The sequence below is a fragment of the Trichechus manatus genome, unplaced genomic scaffold, assembly GCF_000243295.1.
Source record: "Trichechus manatus latirostris isolate Lorelei unplaced genomic scaffold, TriManLat1.0 scaffold00148, whole genome shotgun sequence".
NCBI lineage: Eukaryota > Metazoa > Chordata > Mammalia > Sirenia > Trichechidae > Trichechus > Trichechus manatus.
Genome location: NW_004444084.1, coordinates 4,086,248 through 4,103,401, shown reverse-complemented (window position 1 = coordinate 4,103,401; position 17,154 = coordinate 4,086,248). Strand labels below are relative to the sequence as shown.

The 17,154-nt window shown below is 38.5% G+C and overlaps 1 protein-coding gene across 1 annotated transcript in view; it reads left to right on the top strand.

Moving 5' to 3' along the window:
* The window catches only part of ARHGAP42 (Rho GTPase activating protein 42), a 313,582-nt gene that overhangs the window by 95,700 nt on the left and 200,728 nt on the right, over positions 1 to 17,154 (top strand). The window contains exon 3 of the mRNA XM_004385873.1: positions 14,210 to 14,271. Coding sequence (XP_004385930.1) covers positions 14,210 to 14,271 — 62 coding nt within the window. The remainder of the gene's footprint in view (positions 1 to 14,209; positions 14,272 to 17,154) is intronic.

The following is a 17,154-nucleotide window of genomic DNA, read 5'->3' as shown; positions in this document are numbered from 1 at the left end:
AAGTTGGAAAGCAAGAAAAGAAGAGTTGAATAATAGATGAAAAAAGAGCTTTCCTTATGCAGTTATCTGCACATGTGTGACTTGGAAAAAAAAGGCTGATTTGACATAATTTCTCTGTCATGGATAGAATTTAGGATAGTTGGTGAGTTAGGATTCAGAGGTGTCTGGAAAGAAGAGTTTTGGAGTCCTGCTTGATTTTTGAGACTTGTAGAAAAGAAACAATCTTATTTCTTCTATAACCATAAGTACTCCTTCTGCTCTTGAAAGTACAGATGAGCTTTAAGCTAGGAAGTAGAGCTGATCCCTACAAGTTTGATTAAAACACATATTGTTTCCTACTTAAAGATAGTTTGAGCCCTTAATTCCTCACACAAAGCATGCATTTTTTTTTTTTTTTTTTTTTTTTAATTTCCCAAAGTCCTTCCCAGACTGCCTACTATCAGAATCAACTCTGGGAAGCTTTAAAAATTTGCTGGGCATCACCCTAGACCTGAACTGAGGTGTAATACCCTGGATTGGGGCTTTACCAAAAACAAAACAAAACAAACTCCTTGCCGTTGAGTCAGTTCCGACTCATAGTGACCCTATAGGACAGAGTAGAACTGCCCCATAGGGTTTCCAAGGAGCAGCCGGTGGATTCAAACTGCTGACCTTTTGGTTAGCAGGCGAGCTCTTAACCACTGTGCTGTGGGGGCTTTAGAAGTCTTAAATTTTATGGAGATCCTTGATGTCTGATACTACTTGTGGAAGGCCGCTACTCTAAACAATTGACTTGTGGTTAATACAGAGACAGACCCCACTGGGGAGGATACTAAAGCAGAACTGGAAAAGTCTATTCTAGACGTGTGCCTTTTGGATCATCAGGTTCCCTAGTGCCCAGTGTTGTGCTAATGGAGCCACCAGCGCTGTAGATGCCATGTGTTTGTAGGGGAGCCTGTACATTTCTTGCCACACTGTCCTTCCCAAGCCTAGGGGGGCGGGGGAAAACCTCAAGTCTAAGGTATTGTCGTATGTAGAAAAAACAGATGCATACCCTTAGAATAAGAGATGGTGTTCGTGGACTAGTGTAGATTCTGTGCAGATTTTCCAAGGATGAAACAAATCAACTTTTCAAGTAAAAATCATGTACTAGGTGTGACTTAGTTCTTGCTGATACTGATTTTGGATTCTCTAAAATTTTTTACTAACAATTAATGTCTTTCACTGCAGAGAACTTCATGGATAATTTTGTTACATGCCAACATCCTTGCATTCTAATTTAAAAAAACAAACCAACCCGTTGCCGTCGAGTTGATCCCAACTCACAGCGACCCTATAGGGCAGAATAGAACTGCGCCATAGGGTTTCCAAGGAGTGACTGGTGGATTCGACCTGCCAACCTTTTGGTTAGCAGCTGAGCTCTTAACCACTGAACCACCAGGGCTCCACATCCTAATTAGGCCTATAAAATAGAAGGAGTTGAAAAATACCTGTGATGTAATCACTGTAATACTCAAGAGAATGAGCTGAGTGCTGCAGGTATAGTAGGAACAAAAATGCTGTGGGAGTATCAAAACTGGAGAAGGGACTTCTGGTTGGCTGGGGAGATCAGAAGATGCTCATCAAGGGGGTTATTTGAGCAGGGCCTAATGGTTAGGTGAGATGTAGCTAGGAATTGTAGGTAAAGGAAAAGACAGGAACATGGGAAACCACAGAAGCACTTAGTAGTCACAAATTGCAATAATTAGCAATGTGGGCTAAAATATTTGGAAAAGTACCTTAGGACTGTATTATGGAGCCTCCAAATAGCTTGCTATATGGAATTTGGACTTAATTTATAGGTACTGGGGACCCATTCAAGGTTTTTGAGTTAGATAACGACATGATCAAAGATGCCCTTTAGGAATCTTATTCTAACATTACTACATATGATGGCTTAGAGCTGTAGAAGCTGGGAAACCAATGACTAGGCTGCTGTAATAGTACAGTAGAGATGAAGTGACATCCTGAATGGTGGTAGTAACCATGGGTGTGTAAGAAGGGTAGAGGAGAAAGATAGGCAGCATTTGGTGACTGGAAGTTTGGAAGGAAAGATTGAGGAGAATTCATCACTTGAATTACTAGAAAAATGGTTTTATTAGCATATTTACATGTTGGTATGCAGCCAGGATACGTGAGGTGGGGCAGAATTATGAATCAGATTTTGACACGTTAAGTTTGAGTTTCAGACAAAATCCCTAATAGAAATTCCCAGGAGGTAATCAGATATGTTAAATTTAGGAGGGTGAGGTGGGGGTATGGCACTATAACTTGAGTAGTGAGAAAGGATATAACTGCAGCCTTGGTGGCACAGTGGTTAAGAGCTCAGCTGCTAACAGAGAGGTTGGCGATTTGAACTCAACAGCCGCTCCTTGGGAGACCGATGTGGCAGTCTGCTTCCATAAAGATTATAGCCTTGGAAACCCTATGAGGCCGTTCCACTCTGTCCTGTAGGGACAGTAGGTGTCAGAATCGATTTGGCGGCGATTGGTTATGGTTATTTATGTTAACTTGTATTCAGAGTTAGCTTTGCCGTCATTAATTGTATGACCTTGTGTATTGTTTAATCTCTATTCTTCAGTTTTCTTTATCTGAAAAATGGGGAGAATGGTGATAGATTTAAGTGTTTTGTATGTGACTGCCTCATGGGGTACTGTGAAGATTAAAGAACTGTGAAGATGACAGTGCTGGCACATGTATTAAATAAATGTCCTTCTCCTTCCCCTGAGGAGCCCTGATGGTGCAGTGGTTAAAGCCCTTGGCTGCTAACCAAAAGGTCGGTGGTTCGAACTCACCAGCTCCTCCATAGAAGAAAGATGTAGCAGTCTGCTTCCATAAATATTTACAGCTTTGGAAACCCTGTGTTTGGGGCAGTTCTACTCTGCCCTGTAGGGTCGCCATAAGTCAGAATCTACTTCATGGCGGTGGGTTTTTTTTTTTGTTGTGGTTGCTTTTGTTTCTCCTTTCCGTACTCCATTTCTTCTTCATTAGGATACAGGGACCCTTGGAGTGAGTTTGTAGTCCAAGGGGAAGGAGAAATGGCCAGTGAAGAGGGAACAGTGATGATGGAAATAACTGCGATGGTGGGAGAGAGTGAAATAAAAATGTAACTAGAGATGGAAAGGGTGAGATTAGAAGCTTAATGGAGAGTTGTTAGTTTTTGAGAGGAAGAGGGCCCCTTTTTTCTGAGACAGGAGGCAAGTTGAAGAGAACAAATAAAGACAGTGTTGATCAGAGGGTCTTGAACTTCTCTCAGAGAAGCAGGAGGCCAGGCCATCTGGTAAGAGTGAAGGGAAATTTGGGGCTGGGTTCTTGAGAAAGGAGAAAATTCTTTTTAGATAGCCTCTGTGGGAAATGAGATTAGGAGTAAACTAGAGTTGAATAAACGGATTGCCAAAAAGCAAAAGCAAAGGAGTTAGATAACTTGAACTTTTAGTGCCCTTGTGGGTGTGTGAATTACAGAGGAGAAGAGGTCATTGGAGCTTAAGAGGTTGTAGGAAAGGGAAGCTGGATCCTGGGCAAGGAAGCGGATGTTGAAGCTTCAGTAGGGTGGTGGCAAGGGGATGGGGCGCAGAGGAGGAGTATGAACGGGGTCATGTGGTCTTTGTGGAATGTGAAGGCGTGCTAGGAGGTCAGTTCCTGACAGCACTAAGGATGGGAGGAGTTTGAGTTGCAAGCGGTTGTTTGTCAGCAACAAATTACTGATTGTTCCCTTCAAGTCAGGGTATTTGGTGCTCCAGATTACCCTTTAAGCTCAAGCAACGCTGGGACTGTTTGCCTTTAAAGATAAGCCTGTTCTTTCTCACCCATAATGTAGCAGTGTAGTAGGCTGCCACCTTTTCCCCCTTGGCAGTAATGCTTTGCTAGAAGAGAATAGACTTTGGAATCAAACAATCAAAATTAAAATTAAATACCTGCTTTTCTACTTAGTAGCTGTGAGATCCTGGGGCAAGCTGCTCAAGCTGATTGATCCTGCTTTTCTCATTTGTGAAATGAAAACAACACCTACTTCAGTACCTCATATCATTGTGTGGACATTAACTGAGAAGCGTATGCCACACCTCTGTCTCTTGGTAGAAGTACTTCAGTATGTTGGTGCTCTTCACCTTGGCAAAATGGTTTCTGAACTGGAAGTTGTTTTGGCTTTAGAAAACAGGTCAAACACTATTAAAACAAAATAAAAAAAACTAAAACAAGGCAACATCAGAACCACACAGTTCTTGATTTTTTTTAATGCATGTATTTGGGAAGGAAACAAAAAGATATATGACCTGCAGACTGTACGTTATGTATAACAATACTTACTGTATTGACATAAAATCTCATAGTGAAAACTCTTTTTAAATAGAACTCTTCAAACAAAGTACTCTGGAGTTTGGCAGTTTAAAAGCAGATATTACTAAAAGGTTCTATGCCAGTTCAGGGAGAGTAAGTATATAAAGGAAAGCATTGCATTTATAGCCTAAACTTTCACCCTGGAATCTTGATATTTCTCCTTAATTTTAATAGTTAATTCTAACAATCTGTGGCAGTGTTGTTGTTGTTGTTAGGTGCCGTCAAGTTGGTTCTGACTCATAGTGCCCCTATGCACCAGAGAACAAAACACTGCCCAGTCCTGCGCCATGCTCACAGTCGTTGTTATGCTTGAGCCCATTGTTGCAGCCACTGTGTCAATCCATCTCGTTGAGGGCCTTCCTGTTTTTCACTGACCCTGTACTTTACCAAGGATGATGTCCTTCTCCAGGGACTGATCCCTCCTGACAACATGTCTAAAGTATGTAAGATGTAGTCTTGCCATCCTTCTAAGGAGCATTCTGGTTGTACTTCTTCCAAGACACATTTGTTTGTTCTTTTGGCATTCCATGGTATATTCAATATTCTTTGCCAATACCACAGTTCAAAGGCATCAAGTCTTCGGTCTTCCTTATTCATTGTCCAGTTTTCGCATGCCTATGATGCGACTGAAAATACCATGGCTTGGGTCAGGTGCACCTTAGTCTTCAAGGTGACATCTTTGCTTGTCAACACTTTAAAGAGGTCTTTTGCAGCAGATTTGCCCAATGCAGTGCGTCTTTTGATTTCCTGACTGCTGCTTCCATAGGTGTTGATTGTGGATCCAAGTAAAATGAAATCGTTGACAACTTCAGTCTTTTCTCCATTTTATCATGATGTTGCTTATTGGTCCAGTTGTGAGGATTTTTGTTTTCTTTATGTTGTGGTGTAATCCATACTGAAGGCTGTGGTCTTTGATCTTCACCAGTAAGTGCTTCAAGCCCTCTTCATTTTCAGCAAGCAAGATTGTGTCATCTGCATATCACAGGTTGTTAATGAGTTTTCCTCCAATCCTGATGCCCCTTTCTTCTGCATATAGTCCAGCTTCTCGGATTCTGTGGCAGTAGTAACCCAAAAATCCTGTACCCGAAGAGTCTATTCTGACTCATAGCGACCCTATTGGATGGAGTAGAACTGCTCCATAGGCTGTAATCTTCACGGAAGCAGACTGCCACATCTTTCTCCCATGAAGTGCCCACCTTTTGGTTGGTAGCCAGCCGAGTTCTAAACTACTGCACAGTAGCTGTCTTTTATAGGTGAAGCCCCTAGTTTAACAGAAGATTTCTTTATTCTTTTGAGTCCAGCTGTTCAACTAGTAAGGATAAGAAAAACCAGACTGAGAATCCAGTTAGACCAGAAGATAGTGAAAGATTGAAGATCTGGCTACAAGTCCAGGGTCTAACCAAAATGTGGAGGAGCAGGCAATATCAGGCATGGTGGTTGACCAGATTAAAGTATAGCACAGGCTCATGCCTGGGGACCCATGGCATGTCAGAACCCAGGTATAGAGTGAGACTCTAGGAACAGAAATTGGGAATTTAAAAAGAAAAACTAGATTATGAGCCATAACCGCCGCAAACAGTATGGGTAAGTGTGGTTTGAGAATAAACATGAACAAGGGCAAGCAGAAAGAAATCGCTTGATATTAAGCCAAAGGATTCCAAAGTAGGGATTCCTTAAATACGTTCCGTTCAGAGTCTGGATGAGGGTCCAGGTGCTGCAGGGATCAAATACAGCACAGTTGATGGTGATGGATAAGTACTGAGGCAGAGACCAGGTGATTCATGATGGTATGCAAAGTACCTGGTCAGTTAGATAAGAGTTTACTTTTAATACTATTTTCATTTGGAGGCAGTACATTTCTTATTATTCTTTCATTCTTAATTAGTAAACTATGCTGTCATATTAAATAACAGGTTTTATTGCTAAAACAATGCTTAGTAAGCTTTTCTAACTTGGCATAGTTCATATTTGCATAACCCTAATTCACCTGAATGCGTGCTACACTCTACTGCATTGGTAGGATATAAAAGAAGAGTTTAAATACAAACTGTTTTCAAGATGAATCTTTTGTTTTTTTTTATTTTTGTCTGGCAATTAAGACAAAGCAAAAAACAAGAAAACAACCCTGACCACAGGAGGACATTGTGGACAGCCAGATTTAGTTACTTCAAAAATTACTAAATTTCTGTGTTTTTGATAAGAAACGTTGGATTTCCAAGAGGCTGTGAAGTGTTAGAAGAAAGATGAGTGCCTCTGTGTACTAGGATGTATTTGTGGTGATCTGCCAGCATTGGTCAGTGGGCTTATGACTTTTTTTTTCCTGTTGGTCTGGGAAGCAATTTATTGGATTTGCAAGTAGGCGTCCAAGAAGCTTAAAGCCACAAATGGAGTAGACAAATCTTATCCGATATTGTGGCTCCCAGGAAATGATAACTAGAATTTGTGGCTGCAAATGCCAGTATTGTACGCAGAGTGGCCTTTCTGTCAGTGACGGTGTTAATTGTTACCAAAAACAAAATATCTGGTTGGAGAGTTGGTGTTGTTTTTTTAATATCACTCCATCTGTTTTGCTGACGTGATATTTGTTATTCAGGCATACCACAAGCTGACTGTGCTTCTTGCTTTGTTTGTGGGTTCCTGAGTCAAACTTTCTATTGGACACTTCAGTTGGTATGCTACCTTTGATCTTCTAAGTGTTTAAAGGATTAAAACTCCCTCAGTGGGAGTGTCATGAGCTACTAAGAGTGGATTCAACTGCTGCTCATATGATACCCCATAGGTCATTGCCTGCTTTTGCAGTGTAATGCTGGGTGTCACTTGGCTGTGTAGTTGATCCTACTCTCATTTTTTTGGATTTAGCCGGATCTAGAAGAATATGACCCATTCGCCTGCTGTTAAGTGTTGATATTTACTGCCTGGCTCTTACTCCTGTGGAGAGCCAGCCCCAGAAGGGGCTTTACAGGACCTACATCTCACCTCCAAACAGAAAAGTAAGGTGATTGTTGGGGAATCATCTGAACTTATAAAAGTTTATTGTGATGGGAAAATGGACAATGGTGATGGTTGAACAACCTGATGAATGTAATTAATGTCACCGAGTTGTAAATAGGAAGAATGTTGAAATGGCAAATGTTTTTTTGTTACATTCATATTTACCACACACAAAAGAATGCACAGACCCCCCCCCAAAAAAAAAAATTTCATTGATTCAGTCTGGCTTCTATAGACTTTTACAGATTTTCATGTTTTGCTGCGATTTAGGAGAACCTAAATCCTTACTGGAGTCCTGGAGGTGCAGTAGTTAAGAGCTCAGGCTGCTAATCAGTAAGGTCGGCAGTTCAAATCCACCAACCGCTCCTCAGAAACCTTATGGGGCAGTTCTGCTCTGTACTGTAGGGTCGCTATGGGTCAGAATCGAGTTGATGGCAAAGATTTGGTTTGGTTTGGTTTTTGGAAGTCCTTACTAAGGAGCCCTGGTTGCACAGTGGTTAAGCGCTCGGCTGCTAACCAAAAGGTCGGTGGTTCGAACCCACCAGCCATTCCATGGGAGAAAGATGTGGCAGTCTGCTTCTGTAAAGATTAAATCAAAAAAACAAACCCACTGCCATCAAGTTGATTCCAACTCATAGCCTTGGAAACCCTACAGGGCAGTTCTCCTCTGTCTTATAGGGTCTTTATGAGCTGGAATCGATTTGATGGCAACGGGTTTGGTTTTAAATCTTTACTGCTAACCCAGTTCTCTCCCATTTGCCAGCACGTCTGAAAGTCCTAGCCATTTGTTCACTCTAATAAAGTGAAACAGTGTGCTGTGGACATAATTGTATATGTCACTGAATTTGTGATCTGTACTTTTGTTTTGGGTTATATTTAAGCTATTTAGGCTTGACGAGAGATTTCTGGGATCTATACTTAACACATCATTGCCTGATTATGATATCAAATGTTGGTTGGATGCAAAAAAGGCATGCTTTGTCAGTTCTCATTCTTTTTGTAAAATACTATGTAAAACCAAAGCTGTTGAAACATTTAATAGTACAATGCCTAGTTCTTAAGGTAGGGGAGTTATGTCAGCTATAGAAGTTATTTTTCTTTATTCTCTCTCATTCTACCTCCAGAAACTAAACATGTTTTCCCTAGTCAAAAATAGTAGGATGAATTTAAGCCTACTCAAAAGATCAAGTTAGGAAATAGATATTATTAGACAGTTCAGGAATGTTTCAGATTTTATGATATTAGTAAATACAGAAGCCATTATCATACTTCTGCACTGTATAGGTACAATTCAGCTGTTGTCTTTGTAAATGTCTGCTCTATCAGAATCTGATACACTTGAATAATTCAATTTCTTTTGTTCCCATAGCTTTTTTCCAGCACAGTGTTTTAGAAATAAAAAAGAAATATAGAGTAATATTCTTGACCTCAAGGAACTTAAAGTTTGTTGGAAAGTTAAAATTTATATATGAAATTATTTTTTGATTGCTCTCCAGTAATCTTGTGTTGCAGATGGACAGGAAAGGGAGAGATTATTATTGGTGAACACAGCCAGGAAATTTTCATGCAGGTGGCAGGAATTTAGATAGCTAAGATAATTTTCCAAAGTATCAGGGCAATCCTAGAATAAAAATTAGTGTGTTTCTCCTTACACAGATAATAGACCATGGAAATGTATGAATTTATTTAACAATCATCTGTTGAAAACCCATTCTTCACTAACGGTTGTTTTTGGAATATAGCTCTCACTAAATCAAGCTCCTGTCATAAAACTGAGGTATGATCAAAATCTGTAACTACAGGACCAAGTTGTAGATTAGTCTGGACCCCGAATTTCAGATAGTAAAGTAGTTGTTATATGCATAAATATTAATGTTTATAAATAAATAAGATACAAAAAAATCAAATAATTGCCTATTACAGCAAAATATTTGGGTATTAGAAATTTGCAGGTAGTAAGCAAAAACTTCAGATTTTGCTTAAGTCTTAAATGGTTCGAGCTTTCATCAAAATCAGATATATTTTTTGAATACCTGTTCTTGTGTCAAATAGACTCTCTGCAGTTTTAATGGTCTTTTAAGGTATTTGCGGGTCCTGTGGACCAGAAATGTTTGCATTGGATTCTCATCTTTATGGAGCTCCTGGGATATACTTAGATAGTTTGGATTTTGCTAGTTTATATCATAGGTTCCTTTTAGGCTTTGAGGATGAAAAAGGCCGGGAAGTAACTGGCTTTTCCCATGAGCCCTTCTCCTAAAACCCAATTTACAAGATAACACCTTGAATTATTTTATACTTGATTTATAGGATCATTAATTCCTATTTTCCTTCTGTGTTATGTCTAGTAAATAATTAATGTAATCCTTTAACATCTATAAATAAAACGATTTTGGGGAAGACTTTAGATATGGGATTAAAAAGTTTATAGGACATTGTCACTAACTCATGAAATGAATATTTAGTGGTTCCTGGCTGTTGATGTTCTCTTATGAACATGAATGTCTTTATTAGGACAAGAAATGTATACTTTTATGGAACAGAGGCTATAGTATTTAAAGAGAACAGCCTTGTTACTTGAAGTCATTTCCATAAAAATCAACCAAGAAAAAGAGGAAACAAAATTTATTGTCAGATTGGGAACCAGTCCCAGAAAACTGATGGAGGGAGGGAAGTTTTTGTTGTGAGGAATCAGACATGCAATTGCTTTTGCATGTTAGAATTTTTCTTCTCAGACATTCCCATTATAGCATCAACTTTTATATTACTGAGTTTATAAATAGTGCTTATATGAGAAACAGACCAGAAAACCATTCAAGCGAAGTAGAAAACAAGCATCATTAATTTTTGGACAAGAGATACAACGGCAAAATGAGACCCTGAGTTTCCTTAGTTATAACCCAAATTTGACTTAAGGGAACTGCACAATTGACTGTTGGAGTAGTACGTACCTCGGGAAGCCTGTGGACTTCTGAGTCCTCACAGGTCTGACCCCAGGAGCCGGTGAGATGCTGACTGGAACTACTAGGACATTGCTGCATGGCCAGTGGTCATCCCCTGGGTTGACCAAATGGTAGGGCTGCTGTACATCCAACAATCCACAATCAAGTTTACATTTTCATTGATTCTAATAATATCTGTTGAGAGGTTTCTATGTGGTAGGTATCTACTAAGCCCTTTGGGAAACTGAACAATATATAATCTATGCCCTCGTAGAATTTAATCTAGTAGGGGAAATAAAACATTTGGATTATATTCATTTTTCATTATTTTTTAAAAAATCATAGGTATTATTAGGTTTAACAAACACTAGCAATCTCCTGTTGTACCAGTCTCAATCACTTACTTTAATTCCCCAGAAAAACTGCTTTTAACTCTTTTCCTCTGTTTTTCTAAAGACCATAATTATACCATTTCTTGAATTTATTTAATTATAAATTTATTTTTAGTTTTACATATCATCTTTTGACTTCTCATACTGTTGTATACTGTGTCTTGACTTCATGCTATTTTCTATACTTCTTTCCACTGTTCTCTGAATATAGTTAAATCTTAACTTTGGTAGAAATCAATTTTTAATGTTTATATTATAATGACATTGTGCATATATTTAGAACTCATATATGTCATTTACTATGATTATATTGCTTTTCTTATATAATTTTTTCCCAAAAGTTAATAATTGCCTTTGAATTTTCTTTAAAAAAAAAAAAAAAGAAAGAGAAAAGTACTTATCACTAATTTATCCTTAAAAACTTTGTTCCAGAAGTACAAATTTCCTCTTCAGACATATCCATTCCATTCCCTTCCCTGCACCCCTTCCCCCACTTGGAGACATCTTTTCTGTAGTCCTAACTTCTTGCTCTAGTCTAGACACGATCTTCTCTTACACAGCTTTTGTACTAGAATATTCCTGCATCATCCTGGGAATTCCATTTGATTTTTTTGCTATACTGGATCTCCTGTTTCCTGGGTTTCATTTCCTCTTCTCTCTTGGTTTATTCCCTTGTTTTTGTTGGAATGCTTTATCCAGAAGCTTCTAAAAGGAAGCATCTGAGGTAAATTTTTTGAACATTTGTTATTCAAAATATTTTTACTCTATCCTCACACTTGATAAATTGGCAAGGTATAGAATTCTAGAATGGAAAACATTTTCTCTCATAATTTTAAAGGCTGTCCCACATTGTCTTCAAGTTTTCAGTGTTGCTAGTGAGTATCCTTAGGCCATTTTGATTTCCCATCCCTGTTTTTTTTTCTCTGAGCCTTTTTAGTATTTCCTCAGTTTTTGACATCTCGTGATGAAGTGCTGTGATGTGAGAATGGAGCCGAAGCTGTCCTTTTCACTCTAGGGACTTATATGTTGTGAGTACTTGTGCTGAAACTGTCAAAACATGAGCCTCACCATTAGGTGATAGGACAGGCACCCAACACTGGTCGAGAGATTTCTTTTGCCAATATCTATAATTCTGTCTTCTTGACTGGTCTGTCCAATTTTCTACAGAAATCCTCCAATTTCCTGCCTGATGGCCCTAATCATGCCTGTTCACTTTTGTATATGAGAAGAAAAAGCAGGCTTTCACTCTTCAGTATGTACCACACTTCACCACACCCAACCCACAGCTGTTCCTGATGTTCTTGAATCCAGAATTTCTTCGATGCTTACAAAAGTACATTGACACAACTATGGGTCTCCACTCACCAGGAGCAAAATAGTAAGAAGGCAACCAAAAGCTCAGAGAAGAAACCAGTCTACAGGATCCACAGCCTTATCTAACCTGAGACCAGAAGAGCTAGATGGTGCGCAACTACTACTCCTGACCGTTCTGACTGGGGTCACAGTAGTTGGTTCTGGATATAATGGGAGAAAAATACGGAGCAGGACTCAGATTTTTATTAAAAAAAAAACAAGAACAGCCGGACAAACTGGAACAGTAGAGAATAGAGGACTCCCCGAGACACTGTTTAAATCTAGAACCAAGCCTATGCCCTGAGATCACCTTTTAGCGAAATAGCAGAGTGGCACACAAAATAAAGGACATTACCTGTAAGATCAGTGCTGTACTTAGAAACCATTTGTATGAGACTAAAAGGTCAACAATTACCCAAAAGCAAAGATGAGGAGATAAGGGGGCTGGGAAACTAGAGTACTGGAAATGGAACAAACAGAACACAATTAAAGAGAATGTTGACACATCGTGATAAATGTAACTAATGTCACTGAACAATTTGAGTGGAAATTGTCAAACGGGAACCTAACTTGCTATGTGAACTTTCACCAAAAACTCAATTAAAAAAAAATATATATATAAAGCTATTATATGCTCCAGTTAAAAATCTTTATATCTGTAAACTTTCTTCCTGTTCAACACACTGTTGTCAAAACTGGGATGTATGGTAGCATCAGTATTCATATTGTTACAGAAATTTAATTGTCATATTTCTAAACTATTTTAATTTATACCTATTCTAAGGCCATTAATGTATTTATCAGATTAACATAAGACTTCCATCTAATCCTCTGATTTCTGTTATGGTAACTGTGAATAAAATCTAATATGAATTAATCATAGGGATGGCATTTCTCATCAGCTCAGTTGGTGTGAGCCTAGTACTTCTGAAAAGAGGAAAAAAATCCTAGATTGGAACTTTAAATGGTTGAATGGAAAACATTCATTCTTTTCCTTAATAAATTTTGTTGATGAGACTCTTGATATTTGTTTTCCTCACTTACATGCCTTTCAGGATTGAGCTGATGACAACCAACAACAACGTGTCTTTATTGCAGGCTTTATAATGGCCTCATTAGACCTCTGTTCTCACAGACTGTTTTCAGTATTAATATGGATGAAGGAAGATGTGTGTAACCTAAAGAATAAGAACTTGGAAGAGAAAGCTCAAAACTTAAAATAAAAATAAATTCTGCATTCACTTTGTTTCATCATTTTTGTAACCTAGGCATTCCGACTTTAGTTAATGATTCATATTAAGTATTAGGAACAGAGATTGATATAGATGATGTTGAACATGCTACTGTAACTGCCTATTTATTTATTTACTTATTTTTGGTTTGTCTCCCATTGTTTCTGAATATTTGTACTTTTCCCTTCGATTTCTCTAATTTGGATGATTTTTCCTAAGTTCTATTAAACCACTCCAGTATAGGTGCAGATAGTTTCCTAAAGCAGTGCTTCCCCACTTTAATGTGCGCAGGAATCACCTGAGGATCTTGTTAAAATGCAGATGGAGAGGGTGATGATGAAAGTCTGCATTTTTAACAGTACAGATGTCCTGGGTCCTTGGAACCACATTTTGAATAGTAAAGTCCAAGCAAATGCCCTTGGAGTGAGAGTAACTTTGACTTCTTCAGAATACAGACTCTCTCTTCAAATATCTATGCCTGTTGAGCTTCTGGAAGGCAGTGGGAGACATAGCATTACTGGCTGCTACTAAGTACATCTAAATAGTACTAGATTTATTGCTTTTTATAGATTAAAATAATATTTTTTATTATTTATAGGACACTTTTGAAATTATTCCAATATTTTGTTAATGATTTATTAATTTTGTGTGTAAGTTTTACGTATTAGGTGATGTAAAACATTCCCTAGTATTTTTGAAGGAAAAAAGTTATACTCTGTACCTGCTAAAGTTCAGTTTGCAGCATGCAGACAAATATGTATCTCTTAGATATAGCTGTTAGTCATTGGGATTCTATTGTATGTAGTGTTCTATGGTTATAAAAATATGAATCTATAATATATAATATACACAAATCAATTTAACTAGTTTTATTGTAATATTTGTTACTATAAAATTTAACAATGCAAAAAGAGATTAATGATTTCTTTTTAATTTATCCCCGAAATAGCTCAGTCATTAAAAGAATTTGCAAGGCTACTCATTGCAGTAGAAGAAGAAAGGAGAAGACTGGTAAGTCTGTTCTCTATTTCTTCAGAATAGTGTTTTGTTTGACATACTGTAAGAAAGAATGAACTTTCTGAATTAGACTTAGCCGTACAGACCTTAGAATTTGATACATGTACTAAACGCTGCAGAAAACGTTTGTGAGTGTGATTCTCAACTATTGCTAATTAAATATACCATTTGTTCATTTATTTCATTTGGTTAGCAGACATAAATTATATTCATTTTGCCTGCCAGGTATGTTTATTAGAGTTAAAGATATTGAACAAGACCACCATTAAGGAATCCATTCTAACTGAGTAAACTTCTAAATAACTTTAGTGTTGTAATAGAGACATGTTTGAAGTGTTAAACATAATTCATAGAGAGAACAACTAACTTTGCCCTGGTATTAGCAGGAGACTTTCTTGAAAACATGACATTTGAGTTAGGTCTTTTTTTTATTTCTTCCCATACAAAAACTTATACATACATTGTTACGTGACTCTAATTGCTCTCCCCATACTGGGACAGCACACTCCTCCTTTCCACCCCCGATTCCCCATGTCCATTCCCATAACTCCTAACCCTCTCTGCCCTCTCATCTCACCTCTGCACAGAAGCTGCCCGTTTAGTCTCTTGTACCTACTTCAGCTAACAGGCATGCTCCTCACGACTATTACTTTATGTCCCATAGTCCAGTCCAATCCCTGTCTGAAGAGTTGGCCTCAGAAATTGTTTTAGTTCTGGGCTGATAGAGAATCCAGGAGCTGTGCTTTCTGGGGTTCCTCCAGTCTCAGACCATTAAGTCTGGTCTTCTTACTAGAATTTGAGTTCTTTACCCCACCTTTCTCCTGTTGCATCCGGGACTCTCTGTTGTGTTCCCGGTCAGGGCAGTCATTGGTGGTAGCCGGGCACCATCTAGTTCTTCTAGTGTCAGGCCGATGAAGTCTCTGGTTTATGTGGCCATTTCTGTCCCTTGGGCTACTACTTTCCTTGTGTCTTTGGTGTTCTTCATTCTCCTTTACTCCAGGTGGTTGGGAACAATTGATGCATCTTAGAAGGCCACTGGCAAGCTTTTAAGACCCCAGACGCCATTCACCAAAGTAGGATGCAGAACATTTTCTTAGTAAGCTTTGTTATGCCAATTGACCAAGATGTCCCCTGAAAGTATGGTCCCCAGAACCCTACTCTTGCTACTCTGTCCCTCAAAGTGTTTGATTTTATTCAGGAAACTTCTTAGCTTTGGTTTAGTCCAATTGTGCTGACTTCCCCTGTAGTGTGTGCTGTCCTTCCCTTCACCTAAGATAATTCTTATCTACTATCTAGTTAGTAAGTAACGCTCACCCTCCCTCTCCACCCTTGTACCATCAAAGAATGTTTTCTTCTGTGTTTAAACCTTTTATTGAGTTCTTATAATAGTGGTCTTATACAATATTTGTCCTTCTGTGACTGGCTAAATTGACTCAGCAAAATGACCTCCAGCTTCCTCCATGTTATAAGATGTTTCATGGCTTCATGGTTGTCCTTTATCATTGCGTAGTATTCCATTGTGTGGATATACCTTAATTTGTTTTCCATTCGTCTGTTGAAGGGCACTTAGGTTGTTTCCATCTTTTTGCTGTTGGGAACAGTGCTGCAGTGAACATGGGTGTGCATATATCTATTCATCTGACGGCTCTTATTTCTCTAGGGTATATTCCAAGGTGTGGGATAGCTGGATCACATGGTACTTCTATTTCTAGCTTTTTAAGGAAGCACCGTATCAATTTCCAAAGTGGTTGTACCATTGTACATTCCCACCAACAGTGTATAAGTGTTCCAGTCTCCCCACACCCTCTCCAGCATTTATTATTTTGTGTTTTTTGGCTTAATGCTAGCCTTGTTGGGGGTGAGAGGATATCTCATTGTAGTTTTGATCTGCATTTCTCTAATGGCTAATGATCGTGAGTATTTCTTCATGTGTTAGCCACCTGAATATCTTCTTCGGCAAAGTGCCTGTTCATATCCTTTGCCCATTTTTAAATTGGGTTTTTTCTTTTTGTTGTTGAGGTTTTGCAGTATCTTGTAGATTTTAGAGATTAGACGCTGATCGGATTTGTCATAGCCAAAATTTTTTTCCCCGTTTGTGGGTTGTCCTTTTACTCTTTTGGTGAAGCCTTTTGATGAGCATAAGTGTTTGATTTTTAGGAGCTCCCATTTATCTAGTCTCTCTTCTGGTGCTTGTGCATTGTCACTTCTGGTTCATATTCTGTTTATGCCATGTATTAGGGCTCCTAGCATTATCCCTATATTTTCTTCCATGATCTTTATCGTTTTCAATTTTATATTTAAGTCTTTGTTCCATTTTGAGTTAGTTTTTGTACATGGTGTGAGGTACGGATCTTGTTTCAGTTTTTTGCAGGTGGATATCCAGTTATGCCAGCACCATTTGTTAAAGAGACTGTCTTTTCCACAATTAATGGACTTTGGGCCTTTATCAAATATCAGCTGCTCATAGGTGGATGAATTTATGTCTCGATCCTCAATTCTGTTCCATTGGTCTATGTATCTATTGTTGTATTAGTGCCAGGCTGTTTTGACTACCGTGGTGGTATAATAGGTTCTAAAATCAGGTAGTGTGAGGACTCCCACTTTGTTCTTCTTCTTGAGTAATGCTTTACTTATTCGGGACCTCTTCCCTTTCCATATGAAGTTGGTGATTTTTTTCTCCATCTCGTTAAGAAATGCTGGTGGGATTTGGATCAGGATTGAATTGTATCTGTAGATCACTTGGGTAGAATTGATATTTTCACAATGTTGAGTCTACCTATCCATGAGCAAGATATGTTTTTCCACTTATGCAGGTCTCTTTTGGTTTCTTGCTGTAGTGTCTTGTAGTTTTCATTGTATAGATCTTTTACGTCTCTG